This window comes from Apus apus, chromosome 4 (assembly GCF_020740795.1).
Source record: "Apus apus isolate bApuApu2 chromosome 4, bApuApu2.pri.cur, whole genome shotgun sequence".
Classification (NCBI taxonomy): Eukaryota; Metazoa; Chordata; class Aves; order Apodiformes; family Apodidae; genus Apus; species Apus apus.
In genome coordinates, this window is record NC_067285.1 from 69058286 (window position 1) to 69075360 (window position 17075).

Sequence of the window (17075 nt, forward strand, 5' to 3'; positions counted from 1 at the left end):
GGTACGTGTCGGGGGATATGCCTCCTCTTAGCTGGCAGCTGCTGACTGCAGGGGAGAGGCGCTATCCTGCAGTGGTGCGATTTCTGGAAGGTGATTTGGAGAGGAGATCCTGGAGGATAATGCAACTCGGTGTTCTCTGGGTGTCTCCCCTGGTTCAACCTGGTGGGAACTGACCCGGGGGAAGCTCGTGGCGCTGCGGGAGCCCTGCCCAGGCTGGCGGTGCCTTCACTGCTTCCCCCGGGGTGGGCGCCCAGGCAGGAGCCGCCTGGGAGCGAATCCTGTCGTGCGGGGAGCGGGCGGCAGCTGCGGGGAAAGCCTGCTTTCCTCTCCTGGCAAAAAGCCGCTGGTGCGCGGAGCGGTTCCCCCGCTGCCGACGCCGCTTACACCCGCAGGCTGACACGGAGGGCCCGGCTGGGGGCGGGAGGGGGAAGCGCTGCCTGCAGGGCGGCGGGTCCGGCGCTGCGCCAAGGGCGGCAGGGGGAGCTCTGCGGGCCGCGCCCCGCTCTGCCCGCGGGCCGGGCCGGTGCGGGGGCCATGGGCACCCGCCTGCGCTCCGCCGCGCTGTGCGGGGCAGCGCTGGCCGTGGCGGGCGGTGCGGCCGCTTGGGCCTGGGCCTGCCTGCGGAGGCGCGCCCCGCCGCCCGCCGCCCGCCCCGCTTTCGCCGCCGCCGCCGCCGCCGAGCAGGTACCGGGGCCGCGCGGGGGCAGCGGGTGAGGCCGCTGGGCCGGGGACCGCCGCGGTGCCCGCTCGGCGCTGCTGGGGAGGCTGTGCTGCGAGCGGGCCCCTGGCCCCGCGCCGCTGCTGCGTGCCCGGGCGGCGCGGAGGGCCCGGACCGGGCCGGGGCGGTGCGAGGGAGCGGGCCGGGCCGGGGCGGGGCGGGTGGCGGAGCCGGGGGAGCGGGCCGGGCCGGGGCGGTGCGGGGGAGCCGGGCGAGCGGGCCGGGCCGGGGCGCGTTCCTCCCCAGCCGTGTATTGCCTGGCCGGCCGGGTCGGCGGGTGTCCCCGGCATCAGCCCGCCGGCACCTCCTCCCGCTTCGCCCCCTCGGCTTTGGCGTTCTCTCCAGCCCCCTTGTTGAGCCTCCCTTTCCCCCAGCCCTGCCAGGCTCTGCAGAGGCCCTGGCTGAGCGTGCGGCCCCTCGCTTTGCAGGGTACGGGACACAGCAAGCAGATCCTGGTGCTGGGCCTGGATGGGGCCGGGAAGACCAGCGTGCTCCACTCCCTGGCGACTAACCAGGTCAAGCGCAGCATGGCTCCCACCGAGGGCTTCAATGCCATCTGCATCAACACCGAAGAGTCCCAGATGGAGTTCCTGGAGAGTGAGTGAACCTGTTTAAGTACACAACGTACAATAAGTTCCTGTCCTGGGTATCAGGTCCATATTTTAAAACCACTGTACTACTCCCTTTTGTCTGCTCTGATAGCATGAAGCTGTGATTATGCTGTCCTTGAGTATTCTATTTACCCACCCAACTTCTTGAACGAGATGATTCACTGGTGTAAGAAGAGATCTCTGTTCATTCAGCCCTGTCCTCCAGGGAGTTCAGCTCCCAGAGAGAAAAGGGTGACAAGCCTGGTTGTGTCAAGTCAGAGGTGTCCACAGTAACCTGTGTTGTGGTCCATAGCCACTGCATGTTGTCCAGCTTTTCCTTGGTGCTCATGCCTGGCAAAGGGCAAGAGCAGAAGAGGTATAAGGTGAAAGAAGAGAGGAAGAAGAGAAAAGCTCTGTACACTTTTTGTTCAAAAGCCTCATAAGGGATGTTTTCTAGTCTAATGGCTTCTGAATATCTGTAGGTTTTCACTAAACTTTTATGTTTTCCTGAGCACTGATTTTTGGGTCTTGTCCATGCCTGCAGAGAGCATCTCCCGTGATGCTTTTGGGATGTCACAGTTGTGCTAGGGTGCAGAGACACTGAAGTTAGGTCAGCCCCTGGTACTGAGAGGCTGACATCCTAGCCTCATTGCTGCCTGCCTTCTGTGGACATGGAAGCTGCCCTTGGCTTCCTGCTGTTCTCCACTGTGTGTACCAGTGCTCAACTGGCTCACTTGGCAGCTAGCCCATCAACACCTCTGCACCTTTGTCAGCAGACCTAAAGGAGTTGTGCTGTTCCCAGGTAAGTCTTTGGGATGTGAGAATGAGGCCGCTAAAGCAGAGTTTATTTCCAGTTCTACTACCATAGGAGTGTCTGCAGTGTTGTAGTATCCAGAGATGCTTGTCGTCTGTGCCCCTCTCCTAATAGGTATGAGACTCCCATGTCTCCTACTGGGAGGTGCTTTGCATAGCTGAGCCCAGAGAAACCCACAGTAACTCTCCTCCTCCTTGGGGATGGCCTGGGCCCAGCGCTGTGCACCCCATGGCAGAACCTGCTGTTTCTGAGTCGTCCTTCCCTCTCTGGTCCAGGTTGGTAGTGACTGAGATGTGATGGCTGCGATCTGACCCATGGGAAATGAAATGTCTCAGGCCAGTTTCAGCCAGGTAAATCCGTGCATGGCTCTCTAATCTGGTTATTTATCCAGTCTGTACCATCGCCTAGTCCAGGGGTTAGCAGTCTGTGCTGTGATCACGTGGCATAAGATGATCAGCAGACAGAAAGGTTTTTATTTTGCTGGCTTAGACAGATAGAAAACTGTTCAATCTTTTTCTTTGTGCCATCATATAGATAAGGGGCTGGTATCTTGCCTCTGAAAGGGGTAGGAGCTCCTGGCTTCTGAGTTCCTTCTAGTTTGGGAAATAAAAAAAATGTTCTCTCTGAGGTTGCTGACCCCTGGGTTATGCTATGCATGAATGCATTTAACAGAGGAAACAGTGGTGAGCCCCCAAAATGTCACAGTACAGAATCAGAGGCATCTGTGCCAAGTGTGATGTGTCTGTCAGTCACAGCCCTCAGGCTCCTTTCCACAGTGTCAGATTGCAGTTCTGCCTGTGGATATGCTGGGGCTCCTGAAGAAGACTCAGGCACAACCTAGAGGGAAATGTTGCTTCCCTTTCTACATTCTTGAAGCTGCTGAACCATTTTGACTTAAGTGAAAGCAAAATTGCTTTGAAACAGAGCGAAGTCACTTGAAGACAGTAAAAGATGGGTGACTAGCAAGTCAGTTTTGAAAAGAGCTCCTGGGTAAGGCAGGAGACAATTACAGGGAACTTTGAAAACTTGCTACGTTTGGGGGACTCACCCATGCCTCTGAGCACTTCAGGACTCTTGAGCGAATGGTTCTGCACTCTGCCTGTGAGAAGACTTGGAGAACTGAGAACACATCTGAAGTACTTAATATACCGTTGCTACTCCTGCTCCTATCAAACTTGGCAATCTACCCAACTCTTTGTCCTCAATGGAAACAGCAGTCTCAGGCAACTTGCTGCATATGGTTTCACCACAGAATTGTTACAAGACCTTATTTTGAAGGTGGACAGCTTTCCTTTATATCCCATCACCTAAGGATTGCGTAAAGTCTGAAGCAACTTGATTTTTCTCTCTTCCTAAACACCTCTGGTTATTTGCAGTATGAAAGCTGTGCGTGTTTTGAACTAGCCCCTCGTGTCATACAAATCTGATGAGAGCCCTCTCCACCTCAGAGCTAAATTTCTTCTTTTAAAATTATCAGCCTGCTGTGTCTTGAGATGGGCATATGGAGATAGGTTATAATGGGAACATTCTCACACGGTGTATATGGACACTGAGCATCTTTCAGCTCTCCCTACTAGCTTGAGAGCAAGAACCAACAAGGGAGGAAGCAACTGTAAAGAAACTGAATCCAGAATCCTCTCAAGAAGAGCTTAGAATGGAAAGATTTTTTATTTCCAGAGCATTCATGTATGCCTGCATGGGACTTGACTGGGGAAAATAAAGCTATTTCCAGTCTCATACAGGGTAGCAAAAATGCTTCAAGTTTTTAACTTAAACACCTTGGGTTTTCATCCCAGGGCCTGCTGTCTGCACCTCTGGGAACGGTTCTGCTTGGATTGCTTGGTGAATCTTGTCCTGCTATCTTCTCTTCCAGTCGGGGGCAGTGAATCTCTGCGTTCCTACTGGAAGATGTACCTGCCCAAAGTGCTGTTGCTCATCTATGTCGTGGACTCAGCTGATCATGCCCGACTGCCTGTGGCGAAACAGCTGCTTCATCAGCTGATCCAGAACAACTCCACCCTGCCGGTGGTGGTTCTGGCCAACAAGCAGGTAAGAGTTACCTGCAGCTAACTGAACTTGGACTGGGAGCAGCTCTGAAAACAGCAACAAAGCCTTTCAAAGGAGGCTTCATGCCTTTAAGGAGGCTATGTGGCTGGGAGCGGAGGGTCTTTCTGGGACACCTGTTGACCACAAAAGAAAATAGTCTGACCTGGAGTTTTGGAGCTGCAAGGTGCAGGTCCTGTGCTCGGAGATGGTGCAGTCAGAGCTGTGGGTGGAAATAGTGGTGAAAACTGCTGTAGAGCTGCAAAGTTTGAGAACTGCAAGGGACACCATAGTTAGACATGGAGTTAGGTTTGTGTTCTGAATGTTTGTCTAAAAGTACCACTTTACCTAGCAGCAGCTGCAAAGTGAAGCACTGTTGTTTGCCTTCAGACTGGTTGATGACTCCTAAAGCTGCTGCTGAAGCATGAGAGAAGAGCATCTGTCCTCACAAGGCAGTGCTTTCTCCTAAGACCTTTGTGAAAGTGTCAGTGACTGGAGCTCTACCTGGAATAGAATTGGGCCTGTGGGACAGTTGGATAACAGAACAGCTTGGGGTTTTTAAGCCCTGATTTTCTTTTATGAGGGCTGTGTGCTTTGTTTACTCTATGTTGTTACCTCCTGAATTTCTAGTAACTTAGGCATGTTACTAGTAGTTGTCTATGTTACTCTTGAACAAAAGTGCAGGCTTTGGATTCATCAAACACAAATGCTACTGCTGATTCTCTAGGTCCCGGACTCAGAAGCGCTGGTGGCTTAGAAGGTGCACAGGGAAGGACTGTTGTATGTTTGCCCTGTTCTTGTGACTTGGTGCTGGGGTCTTGGACCAGCAAGACTTTTGTCTGCCTTGTGCAGATAGTCACACATTGTAATCAGAAACACTGGAATGACTGAAAACAGAACTGTACTCGTATTTCTTTGGGAATAAATTAGGTGAAGGATAAACTTTTTTTTTTTCTCCCCTAAAGCACTTTGGGGGAACCTAAACTTGATCTTACCGACAATACATAAGAATGGTGCCCCTAGGGCTTTGGAGACCCTTTCCTCCTTGGACAAAGGCAGTGGCAATGGTGCTGCCACCTCTTGCAACTAACAGGTTTGTTTTGTTTTTTGCACATCAGGACCTCGAAGGTGCATATTGCATCACTGATATTCACGATGCTCTGGCACTATCTGATATTGGGGACGAGAGGAAGATGTTCTTGATTGGTACCCATGTGGCAGAAGATGGCTCCGAGATCTCCTCCAGCATGAAGGATGCCAGGGAGCTCATAGCACAGCTGGTTCTGGAAACACAGTGACAGCTCTCTTCCTACAACGTGGTGTTTGCAGCTGAGGGAGATGAGGTGTTAGGGTATGGTCAGTTTGCCATATGGCAACTGAAACGTAGAGATACCTGTTCCTCGTGGGTGTGGAATTTCTCTGAAAGTGATGTGTAGTTGGTAAGAAAATCTAATTTATAGTGGTTTGAAAATACATTTGAAAAGTAGTCTATTTCTTAGTGTATTTGTAGGGGAAAATTAGTCTTGCCAGAGTTAAGGGGATATAGAGCTTAGATGGGCTGAGATGGCTTCTTGCCAGCAGGAATCAAGCTTGAACTTCAGCGGAACAAAGTTGTACGCAGTTAATTTCACTTGGCTCAATGTCTCAGGCTTAAACGGAAATACGTTTACTTCACAGGTTTTGCAGAACCCTGTTAACAGTGTTGTTCTGTTAAAAACCTCACTTCTTGACAGTGTCAGAAATGTAAACTCCAGCGACTAGTATTTTTCACAGTGATTTTCTATTGTTGCTATATTGGAGCTGTCTTTTAAGGGAGTAGCAAGTTAGTAAACTCTGGAATTTGGGTTGGTTAGTGCTTATTTAGTGGGTAAGAATGAGAAAATAAAATGAGGAAGAGATTGTTTCTTTGCCTATGGTGCAAAACCAGAACAGTGTAATTTAAGGCAGTGACTAGAAGCATTTAATTTAACTTGGCACCAAAGGTGGGAGACTCCTCCACTAGGCTGAGCGGTTATTTCTGTTTAGTCCAGGTTGTCCTCAAGTGAGCACTTTTACATGTGAAAAATCTAGTTTTTGAAAGTGATTTCTGTAAGGGCAGGAGATGAGGAAGGCGAGTCGCTGATGAGCGTCACCCTCTTAATTATACTCCCAGAGCGTGATCCAGGAGCGTTTCTGTACAGGGCCCGTTTCGCAACTGCGTGTATTGTGTGAGGGTTTTACAGTTTTGTCATTTGGAAAGTATGCATAAAGCAGTTTTACCTCAACCTGTGGTCCGAGCGTCATTAACCCGAACAAAGAGGCCCCCAGGCCTTTCTTGGACAGAAACGAGGCCTTCCCTCCCGGCTGCCGAGGCCGGCTGCCCCCCCGGCCCGCCTCTGGCGGCCCCCGCGCACCTCCCGGGCCCTGCAGGCTCTGGCTTCGGGCGGGCAGCCGGCTTCTCGCTCTCCGGGGCCGCCGGAGCGGACGCGCCTCGGGAGCCGCGGTGCCCGGGGAGCCGGCGGCCGCCGTTGCCATAGCGACGGGAGCGCAGAGCATGGCGGCGGCCGGGCCGCCCCGCGGTGCCCGGGGCTGCTGGAACCTGTGCTGCCGGGCGCCGAGCGCAGACCCTCCCGCCGCGGCTGCCCCGTGCCCCAGCAGCCCCCTGCCCACCCGCGGCGGCTCGCCGGCGCTGCAGGACCGGCCCCGCAGCTCCGAGGGCCTGCTGGCCGAAGCGGTGGTGGCCAGTGGCGTGGCCGTTGCCACCATCGCCAAGACGGACTCCCTGAGGTCGCGGCTGCTCTCCTCGCAGTGTCGGTGTCACCACGTCTCTGGCTTTCCTGCCTCCCTGCTACCTACCCGCCCCCGCCCTTGACACTCGCGGCGTGCTCGGTACCGCGAGGGTCCCGGTTCGGTACAGCCGCTCCTCGCGGGGCTCGCAGGACCTGCCTTCGGAGCGGCTGAAGGCATTAGCGAGAGGGGGCTGCGGGAGCCGGGCGGGAGCCGCACGGCAGCAGTGCCCGCGGCGCTCGCCCCAGCGGTGGGTGCTGGTGGGGGATGCGGTGCCAGGGGCGCTCCGTCCCGCAGCCTGGGGGCTGCCAGCAGCCCTCGTCAGGCGCAGCTGGGGAGAGGAGGGGAGAGGAGCACCTCTTGTGCAGGTGCGTGGCTGTGCGCCTGCAGCTGAGGGGTACCAGGCGAAGTACCGTGCAAGTAACTGCCAGGGAAGTCTGTCCCAAGGAGATGGAGAAGCTTCATCTGCCTTGTGATGATTTCACGCTGAAGCACAGGCAGCACAGGCTGCAGGTGTTACCAAGCTTTTAAATTCACCTCTTCTTGCCTTTGCAGTTCCTAGTTGCTCGTCTGCACGCTCACATGACAGGTAAGAAATCCTCCCAGCCCAGGGCCTCCTGGCTGAGTGTCCTGGCCGTGCCTCAGGTCTCTTGGGCAGGGCTCAGTTGGGGATTTACATGGAGCAATAAGTCTGTGTATCAGATGAGACTGTGATGAACACACAGAGGAAATGATGCCTAGTTTTGCCCATCCCCCTGCTTGTCATGACAAAACACATCCGACTGTCCTGGCCCTTCAAAGTGGAAGCTGTGACCCTTTGCTTTAGAAGGGATTGATCTCAAAGGGAGCTGATCCCCCTGAAGCAATGAGTCTGTGGGAGCTCAGGCGGTGGATGGGAGGTGTTTCTGTGTCTGCCTGCAGCAAGGCCTCTTTCCCTGCTGGGAAGCGTGACAAGGATCAAGATGCGTCCTGTGTGGGGATGCCTGTTCATAGCTTTTGTGGTTAGAGAAGAGTAGAAAGTAACCCTTTTTTTTTGTAATTGGAAAAAAAAAAAAAAAAAAGTCAGGTGAGTTGAGGGACCCAATTTGGACCTATGTGTGATTTGTCCCTTGGCCTGGTTTTGATGCAAAGTCTCCACAGCAGTGTCCAAGCCAGCAGTGTGGCGCACTTTAGGCTAGGTTTGGCTGTGGTTATGTGGTGGATCTGTGCCAGGAGTGGAGGAAAAGCGACAAGCCTGCCTGCGGATAGAGGCTTCCAGCTTCCAGACTGGTCAGGGCTACATCTGCCTGGTATCCCCTTGCACTTCTGCATGGAAAAGCTTCTGGGGAGCCACTTGGGAATGAGCAGCTGAAGCTGGTTTTGGACTCCTGAAGTGACTGCTGCCTTCTTGAGCATGTCTCATCTTGAACTGGTGGGAGAGCCCCAGAGTCCCATGGGCAGCTAGTTCCCTCTGGGGGATCTCGGTGGTAGCCATGTTTGCCATGTTGTGACAAAACATTAGGCATGACAGAGAGATAGATCAGCAGGTGTCTTGCAGAGAGCATGTGGTGAGGATGCTTTAACAGCAGCCTGCCATTGCAAGGATCTCTGTGGTTCTGAGCTCACTAGCTTGTGTTTGCTGGGGCTCAGCAGCTCACTAGAGGTATCAGCCGCATCAGAAAAACCACAAGTGTGTCCCCAAAGTATGGACTGATTTCTGTCAGCAAACATTTTTCTCTCTGTTGGTGTCCCTGCTCCTCTCTAGGACTATGCTGCCTGATTGCCAGGTGATACTGAGCAGGAAAGCAATGCCCCAGGCTTTCACCTCCTATGCTTTTTTCATGGTGGGGCATCTCCACATCTGCCCATATTGTGTATTTGTTCGCTAGCTGGGGGCTGCACCTGCAGTCCCAGTGGGTGGGTGTGGGCTTGGTCTGTGATCTCAGGGAGTTCTACAACACACTTGTGGCACTGGAGTAATCTCTTCCTTCTCCTTGTACCCATGCTTACAAAGCACAAATGCTTCCCAGCCGCTATAATGTCAGGCCTGAAACACCTGAGCAGCAGGAGCAGACAGCAATGTCTGATCTTCTTGAGAAGTTGTGGTCTGATGAATATTCAGTAAAAACATTTTCAGTGCTGCTTCTAGGGCACAGACCATGTATATTCCTGTGTCTCTAGAGCATCTAAGACCTCTGTGCTAAACAGACTGAAATAAAATGATAAGTAAAAAATAAGTCTTCACCTGTGCTCCTAAAGCCCCATGGAAATAGTACTGTCTCCGCTGTGACTTTTCGTAAACCACAAGAGTGTTCATAACAGCTGTTTGTGTTCATCTGGGCCCCTGTAGTCTGGGAGATCATCCATCTCCTACCTGCTAGGGTTATATGGCATCTTATTAACCAGAAAAGTATTTTATCACTCTCTCTGTCATGTCCCCAAGGAACCCTGCAGTAAGGGCAGAATTGCAAACTGTGTCTCTGTAATCCAGGAGGTAGCACAAATATCCATGGGCTGGTGAGTTCACCAGAGTAAATGGATGGAGAGAGATCTCTTAAATGCACTCTAGCAACAGATGCCTCACGGAGGCACGGGGGTTCAAGAATGTGTTATGGCTTTCAGTACAGCAGTAGCTTCTTCATGCTTCATGGTTTAACTGTATATGTAATGGCACATTTGTTCTTTCCAGTAGTTTTGACAAGATAAAAAAACTTGCAGAACGCGAGAAAACAGCCAGTGCAAGTGAACCCAGGTAAGGAGGTGCCCAGGCAGCTCTGGCTCAAGAAATGGGGACCTGGCCTCAGCTGATGCAGACCTTTTTCCTTTGTCTTGCTATTGTTTTCCTCTCAAGAACAGAATGACTCCAACAAGAACAGATTGAGATGTTCAGTGTGTGAGGGGCTCTCTTCAATATGCTTTCTTGTTTTCAATCCAAAAACTGGTCTTGCCTTTGCTGCCCCATCTGAGCTGGCCTGCTGAGATGTTGCAAGGTAGGATGGTGCTGTGGTGCAAGAAGACTGGACTCCATTGGAGTCACAGGCTGCTGTATCCTGGAGGACACAGTCCATCTTTAGGAACTGAATTGCTGTCTGCATTATGGGGTCAAGCTATGGCTTGTCAAGCTATGTCTTGACAAACAAAGGCAACAGTCTCTGGATAATGTCTCTTTTCCCCTGTCTGGGTGGGTGTCACTGTGCTCGAAAAAGGCTGCACAGACCCATCACAGTGCTCTTCCCTCTCCTGAAAACCCTGGTACCCTCTCCCACCATGGCCTCTCTCTCATTAGGAGATGAGCAACTGCACATTTGCTGTAGGCACAGGAGAGTAACCACTAACGTGCTGCAAAACCTCACCCACTTTCCACGGCACACCCTGACCCTAACATTATTATTATTTTTACTGTCATTCCTGTGGTATAGTTAGGTGGTAATGGTGAGGCAAGAAAAATGCAATCATGAAACTCCCCCAGGGGTTTCAGAGATGTAATGAAACAAGCCTTTCTGCACATCCACTGGTAACTGTAAAACCGGACTCATCACTTGAAGGCTATTTTCTTTTTGAGTTGACAACAACCACGTGGACAGAGTTAGGAAATGCAGTGCCAGAGAAGGTGAGTGCTCCAGGGATGGCAGCGACACTGTACAGCTGTGGAAAGCCGTAGGGACTGTGTGTGTGTCCCATCCTAGGCAGGGCAGGATAGCCCCAGCAAGTACATTTCACACTTGTGCATGTTTCTAAAATGTCACACCTTTGCTGTTCTTGCTAGGCTTGTGTGGGGAAACCAAGAGACCATCTGGACCCTCCCGCGGGGTGCTGTGACAGCTCGGCCATCCCCAAGAACAGTGGCACTGGCCAAGCCCAAAAAAGATTTTGGCAAGCACCGGTGCAGGTCAGTGATGCGGTAGCACATCTGGGGGAAGGAAACAGCTCAGATGGTGCTCTTTAATCAGGGGAATGTGCTCATTCCTAGGGGAAGGGGAGATGCCATCTCCTCTCGTGCCACCACTGCTCACAGGGAGCTCCATGCCACTGAGACACACTAGGCTGTACTGATGCTTGGAACAGGGGCTGTCTGTAGCAGGGAAGAAAGTGCTATGGGAGCACAGTCACCCAGAATGCTTGACTTCCAAAATGAGGAGGAACTGGGGGGGTGTTAAGTTTTGGTGCCATTTTATTTCCTCATAGCCTCTTCCTGGCTATAGGAAGGGCTTCTGCAATGCATGGTGCTTGCTGGTCTGATTAGAGCTCTGGTTTTGGATTAGCTGTCATGGGAGCCAGCCTTGATCTGGCTGCTCTGCATGGAAGAAGAGAGATAATGTGCATGCATGTATGCCTTGATGGGAACATAAATTTGTCACAGCTGGACATACAGAGGGACTGTCTGTGCCTAGGGTGTTTGCTGTCCATACTGGGGCTGATGCAGCCCAGACAGGCCCCTGGACAGAATTTGTGATCCTCTGAGTCCTCTTGGAGCCTGGCCTAAATCTTGAGGATAAAGGTTAGGAAATGCTATGAACAGAAATCTTGCAGCATTCTGCTGGCTCGAGGGATTCATGTTTCCTGCTTTGAGTTAAACCTCTGCTGTCACTGGTAAGCAACCAGTCAAAGCAGTCCATGGAAAAAATGTAAACTTCAGCAGGGATGGGTGATGCTGCATTACTTGAAGCAACTTGTCTGTAGCTCTGTTGGAGGGGATGAAGCTCTTTTGGAGACAGGATGGCGGTTGCTAGTCTGTAAGAAGTCCTAGCAATGAGAATGGAGATAAAATAGTATTGCACTCCTGGCTTTCCTCTACCTGGTGGAATGTCAAAATACGTGTCGTTTTCTCTGTCACTGTCATCAGTTCAGGGGCCCTCATCCACCTGAGAGCTTCTGCCTCTGACTGTTGCTGTCCATCTGACAGCCCTTCCTGCCTTTCTGCTCAAGCTCTGCTCACCCCTTTCCTGGTGATGACAGGCATCTGCCAGCAGCTGTGGCTGATGGAAGGCTGGGTGAGCATGGACTAAGCAAACATGGAGAGATCCCAAGATGAAAGAACCTGCAAGAGCGCAAGGTGCTATTAAGCCACTGCAACAAAGAGGTTTCTAAATTTGCAGAGCTGAACAGAGGTGCTGCCAAGTTTGCATTGTGGAGTAGCTTCCTGAAATGGCCCAGGGATATGCGAAAAGCATTTACCTTTCAAGCTAGGAAACGTCAAGTGTAAATGCCAGTTTGTTCATGGCTTTTCCATGTGCACCAGTGCTGACTTAGGTACATGTAGCAGGCATGAATGTTTAGCCAGACTTAGGAGACCATCTGCCAGGATCACGTTCTCTCTTGGTTGCCTTTTACTAACTTTTGTTCTGTCCTTCAAGACCCCTCTTCGTGTACAGCTGTGGGCGGGAATCAACGATCTGGGAGCGTCCCCCACTAGCGGATTTTGGCTTCCCTTCTGATCGGCTGCTGAAGTTGTCTGAACCTAAACAAGACGCTGCTGCCTACCTGCAGCAAAGGTGAGAGGCCAGAAAGCCTGCAGGGTGCTATAGGTAGGCCCTTGGGTCTTGTAGCATCAGTGCAGCTTCAAAGAAATAAATGCAAAGTAATGAATGGGTACAACAGAGGGCAACATGCAGAGAAGGGACTCTGCTGGGATTAGGACCTCTGGGTGCATGGCGTGAGTGCATTCTACACTGGAAACGGCCACAAGACAAAGCTGCCTTCTACTATGGAAAATGCAAGGCTTAAACATCCCAGCCGCAGCCTAGTTTAACCAGTGTGGGGGAGTATCTGTGTGGCAGTGCCATGCTTCTCTGCTTCCAGACCTCACCAGTCCCCTCAGTGGCCCGTGTCGCCAGCTGCACTGAACTGTAAGGCCTCCCTGCGGATCCTAGAGCTTGCCCGGCCAAAGGTGGTGCACCCAGATTTCATGCTGGCCAGAGAGGTGAGGAGGTGGTTGGGTAAGATTTGCAGGAGACGATGATGCAGCAAACCGTCCTGAGATTTTACAGCCTGTGTCATGGCCCTGGATACGCCCAGTGTGTGTTACGGAGGCGAGAAATTGTCTGGTTCTGCTTTTAGATAGTGAGAGAAACTCTTTTCAGAGTGAGATGCTGTCTTTGAAAATCTCACTGCTGAGAGACAGGAAACAGCCAGACTGGAGCTGCCTAGAATAGCAGGAGAGCAAGGGGAGGAATCTGGACTGCATCCCCCGATAAAGCAGCCTGGGAAAGTGGAGAAACCTTACAGGAATGGCCTGTTTAGCTCCTAGGGAGTACAGTCGTGGTTGTTGTTGGGCAGCTGCGCTCCTATTTGTGTGTACAGAGGGATGAGCTTCCAAACACTATGTGTATTTAAACAGTGCTTTACTAGAAGCCTAATTTAGAGACATACCTCTGAACTTGCTCCCTTTAGGCAAGTCATTGCTTTGACAAGGGTGAAAGGGCTTGTGGCAATCTCAGATTACAGTAATTTCCATGGCAAAGGCTAAATTTTCTGGCTGCAATCTCTGGGCTGGGAAATAAGGGAGGCTGTGCTGGAGCAGGCCTTGGCATCAGTAACCCTGTGAAAAATATAGGAAGAGGTCCAATGCTGAAGCAGTAATAACTTTAGCTGCAGGAATGCATTTAACTGCACCAGCAGTTAAAAAAAAATCTGAGTGTCTCTCCTTAGCAAGGAAAATTATTTGATGCAGCCAGGAGGATGCATATGAAAAACATTTCCCTACCCTGGAAGAAATTTCTCGGCACTTCTACCTGGCTGCGTAGGCTGTCATTACAGGCGTTCCTCTCCTAGCTATGAGTGGGCAACAGTTAGGGGAAAAAAGTAATATTGGCTGAGATGTACAAATCCCAATAGCACCAAAATTACCTTGTAACCATGGTAAAAGAAAAATAACGGGAGCTGGGAAAGCAAGGGTGCTCCTTTTTGTGTCCTTGTCTACAGAGGAAGGGTGCTGGGTACTCATCCCTTTAGAGAGGGAGTGTGTCCCCATGGGCTGCTGTGGACGAGCTCTCTGTCTGTACATCCCTCCTCCATTTTGAACCTATTCAGGTGCCAACACAGGTTTCACATGCTGCAATCTCGGCCAGAGCATCCTCACGGTTACAGTGTCTTGCAGAGCCCCGGGTCAGGAAGGTGACCTGCTGCTATGATAACAGCTTTCCTGAATCTGTCATCCGTCCGGTAATGCAGCGTCACCCGGGACCATGCACAGCAGGGACACCGGGCAGAGGGGACAGCATGGGTTCCCAGTCACTGGTGACTCCCTTCATGGCAGCCTTGGATGTGCTGTTGTCTGTGAGGCTGATGTCACTGCTTCCTGGGCTGCAGAGCAGGGCTCTCCCTCTGACCAGAGCATGAACTGACTCCCAGCAGACATTCCAAGAGAAGGGCAGACTTGTGCCTAGTCTGCAGTTGTGGGGATGGGAAGAGATGGACATGTGTCTAATTAGGATTTCCAGAGGGCAGGTTGTGGGACTGGCCTAAAAGGCAGTGATTTCTCCTTCCACAGCTTGTCTGGTGCCAGTCACAGCTGTGGACAGGATCACGTCCCATCTGTGCATCGTCAGTGGCAGTGAACCTGGGCACACTGAGTTGCAGGCTGGTCACCCTTGAATGCCAAGAGCACCTGTAAGGACCTTCCTCCCCGTTCTTCCACAGGTTTCCCTGTTGGCTCAGAAGGCAATTGCAAGCCCTCGGATCCTGGAGCTAGCTAGGGCAAAACCAGTGCATCCTAACTACGTACCTGTGCGGGATGCTGAGTGGCCAGTGACAAAGGCAGCACAGCACGCAGTGGCCACACCAAGGCTTGTGGAACTGGCCCAGCCTTGCAAAAGGTAGGTGCTGCTTCCTTGCCATGGGCAAATGATCAGCTGTCAGCCCTTTTTGTGCAGGCCATGGCACCTTGTTGATTTGGGTTTGGGCAGTGTGATTAAGTCACTACTCTTCCATTTCCAAAATGCATGGATTTCATATATCTGGATGTGCTAATGCTACATGGCTTGTGGTTTAAAAGGCATTTTTGAGGTGGAAGGAGAATCAAAAGAAAAGAAATAGGAAATTTCTAATTCCAGTAGGAATAACTGGTCAGGATTTCCCAATTATTAATTGCAATTATAAAAGGCAAACAGCTGACACATGACATGCTAGCACATTTGTGTTGCCCAGCAGCATGCATGATGCAGCTGGCCTCAGCCTGTGCTGCAGCAAGTGCTGGTTAGGATGTTCGACAGAGGGTGAAGGAGTGCCTGGCTGTAGTGGCTGTGGCAGCAGTTTCACTGAGAGAGGAACCACCCCCTCTCACTAGTGTCCTGGTGACAGCAGCAGGGGCATGACTGCTTTTGTTCTCCCTTGACAGGGAAGGGTAGGGCAGGGGTGGAGATGTGCCAGCTGGCAGGCAGTTCTGAGGGCTGGCTCTGCTCCACTTGGAACTGACCAGCTCTGTTCTTGCTCCCCCAGGCCTTCTATGAACTTTGTTCAACTCAATCTAGATGCATTCACAGTGAAGGAGTCTGCTATGAAGGCAACTTGTTCTGCAAGGATCCAAGAGCTGGCTCGTCCCATTAAGCGTTGAGCTCCCTCAGAAGCACAGCCTGCTGCTCGTGCCAGCTGCCCCCATCACTCCTTGGAACATCACCCTCTGTGGGCAGTCCTGTGGCTGGACAACCTGCTTGAGCATGGCACAGAGGCAGCACCCAGCTGGAACGTTTTCTTACGAGCAGCCACTTTTACTGGGCTTATCTGGAGGAGTTAAATAAAGCAGTCATTCTTTAGAAACAAAGTAGTCACCAGGGAAAAAGAGCAGAATTTGACCTAATAGGAAGCCTCTCTCCCTAGGATGGGTTATGTCTGGAGTTTGTCACTCGTCTTTTTTCTTTCTTTTTTCCTGTAATAGCTAAAGAAGTTATGAAACCACTGCCAGCACAGGAACTGTTCTTACACGTAAAGTGTGGCAAACCAAAGCTGATGGCACATAGCAGGTTGATGCAACACAACTCCTGACCTTGGGTTTCAAAATTTTTGATAAAGTTTAGAATTCATAGTGACACTCAAAGTTTTGTGCTTGTGACAGAAGTAGAAACACAAAAGGCTGCAAAACTGCAGATCCAGGGCTGGGTTTGGTAAGGCGTAGAGCTTTAGTACAGACTTTAGAAATGCTGGGGTGGCATGTGCATTGAGTTGCCTGGGCTTTGGGGCCCATTTTCTCAAATGCCTGGAGAATGGGCAGACCCAGCCTTCTGCATTGCAATGCTTCTGTGATACAAGTTACATAGTTAAATCTTCATTCAGTTGTGTGATGCTGGGCAAAATAATGGAGCTCTGCATTGGGATTTTTGGAGCCTAACTCAAAAAAAGCAAAGTTCCCCTCAGTGCATATTGCAAAGGCTAAGAAGAAAATAGATATTGGTGCCAGACTGCAGAATAAACTTGAAGCTCCAGTTGGGTCTGAGGGTGAGTCAGTCTGGCAGCTGGACTGCAAGGGAACAACACAGCTTGCATAGGACATGGCACACGGAGATTGCTTTTATCTGTTTCCTGCCAGCTCAGTATTTGCACTAGCAACCTAAGCACTGGCAATGTGCTGGAGATACTGAGGCAAGCAAGATGCTGTTCAGCAAGGGTCAAAGGCCATAAATGAAAGCATGTGGCAGTTTCAGTGCCAGTGTTTCTTCATCTTCCCTGTGTTAAGCTGATTCCCCTTCCAAAGGAGTAGAGGCAAGTGACCACAAAACAGATGAGGATTAAGCAGAGGATCCACTAAGCGATTCAATAATGCACTAAGCAGAGGATTTTTTAACCCTTTTGAACAAGGTAGAGTAACTGGGCAATGGTGCTGGTTATTTTTTAGCTCAGGCGTTGTCCTGTACTGGGATGGATAAGAGTTCAGGCTTTGTGCAAGAGCCCCAGCACAGCTGCATCCCTCAGGCTTGAGAATGGCCAGAGGGAGTCTGGAGTCTGCACTCCCCACCCAGTGGGGGAACCTCAGCATCACCAGCTTCTGCCACCTTGGGGCTCCTGGTGTGCATGGGGCTGTGTGGGCTGCCAGGGATGGACCCATGGGTGCCTTAGAAGAGGAGGTTGTCCATATTTGCAGGCTGAGGCAAGAGGGAAAACCAACAGTGCCCACTGAGGCTGCCTTGGAGAAGTGCTGCCCTCCCAGAGGAAGAAGTCTGCCTTCTGCCACTGG

At 51.6% G+C, this 17075-nt stretch overlaps 1 protein-coding gene across 3 annotated transcripts; it reads left to right on the forward strand.

Moving 5' to 3' along the window:
- The first annotated feature begins 400 nt into the window (after positions 1–400).
- Positions 401–17065, forward strand: ARL9 (ADP ribosylation factor like GTPase 9). 3 transcript variants are annotated; one of them, XR_007889421.1, is made up of 7 exons: positions 401–684; positions 1147–1315; positions 3996–4171; positions 10677–10799; positions 12265–12402; positions 14549–14724; positions 15347–17065. XR_007889421.1 is itself a non-coding variant. In XM_051618897.1 (4 exons), the coding sequence occupies exons 1-4, from the start codon at positions 535–537 to the stop codon at positions 5461–5463; spliced, it is 675 nt and encodes a 224-aa protein (XP_051474857.1). In that variant the 5' UTR covers positions 421–534; the 3' UTR covers positions 5464–6429. The 3 variants fall into 3 exon arrangements, 1 of the variants encoding a protein (XP_051474857.1); XR_007889422.1 differs by lacking the exons at positions 14549–14724; positions 15347–17065 and adding an exon at positions 12710–13125; XM_051618897.1 differs by lacking the exons at positions 10677–10799; positions 12265–12402; positions 14549–14724; positions 15347–17065 and adding an exon at positions 5284–6429 and having other exon boundaries at positions 421–684.
- The last annotated feature ends 10 nt before the right edge of the window (positions 17066–17075 follow it).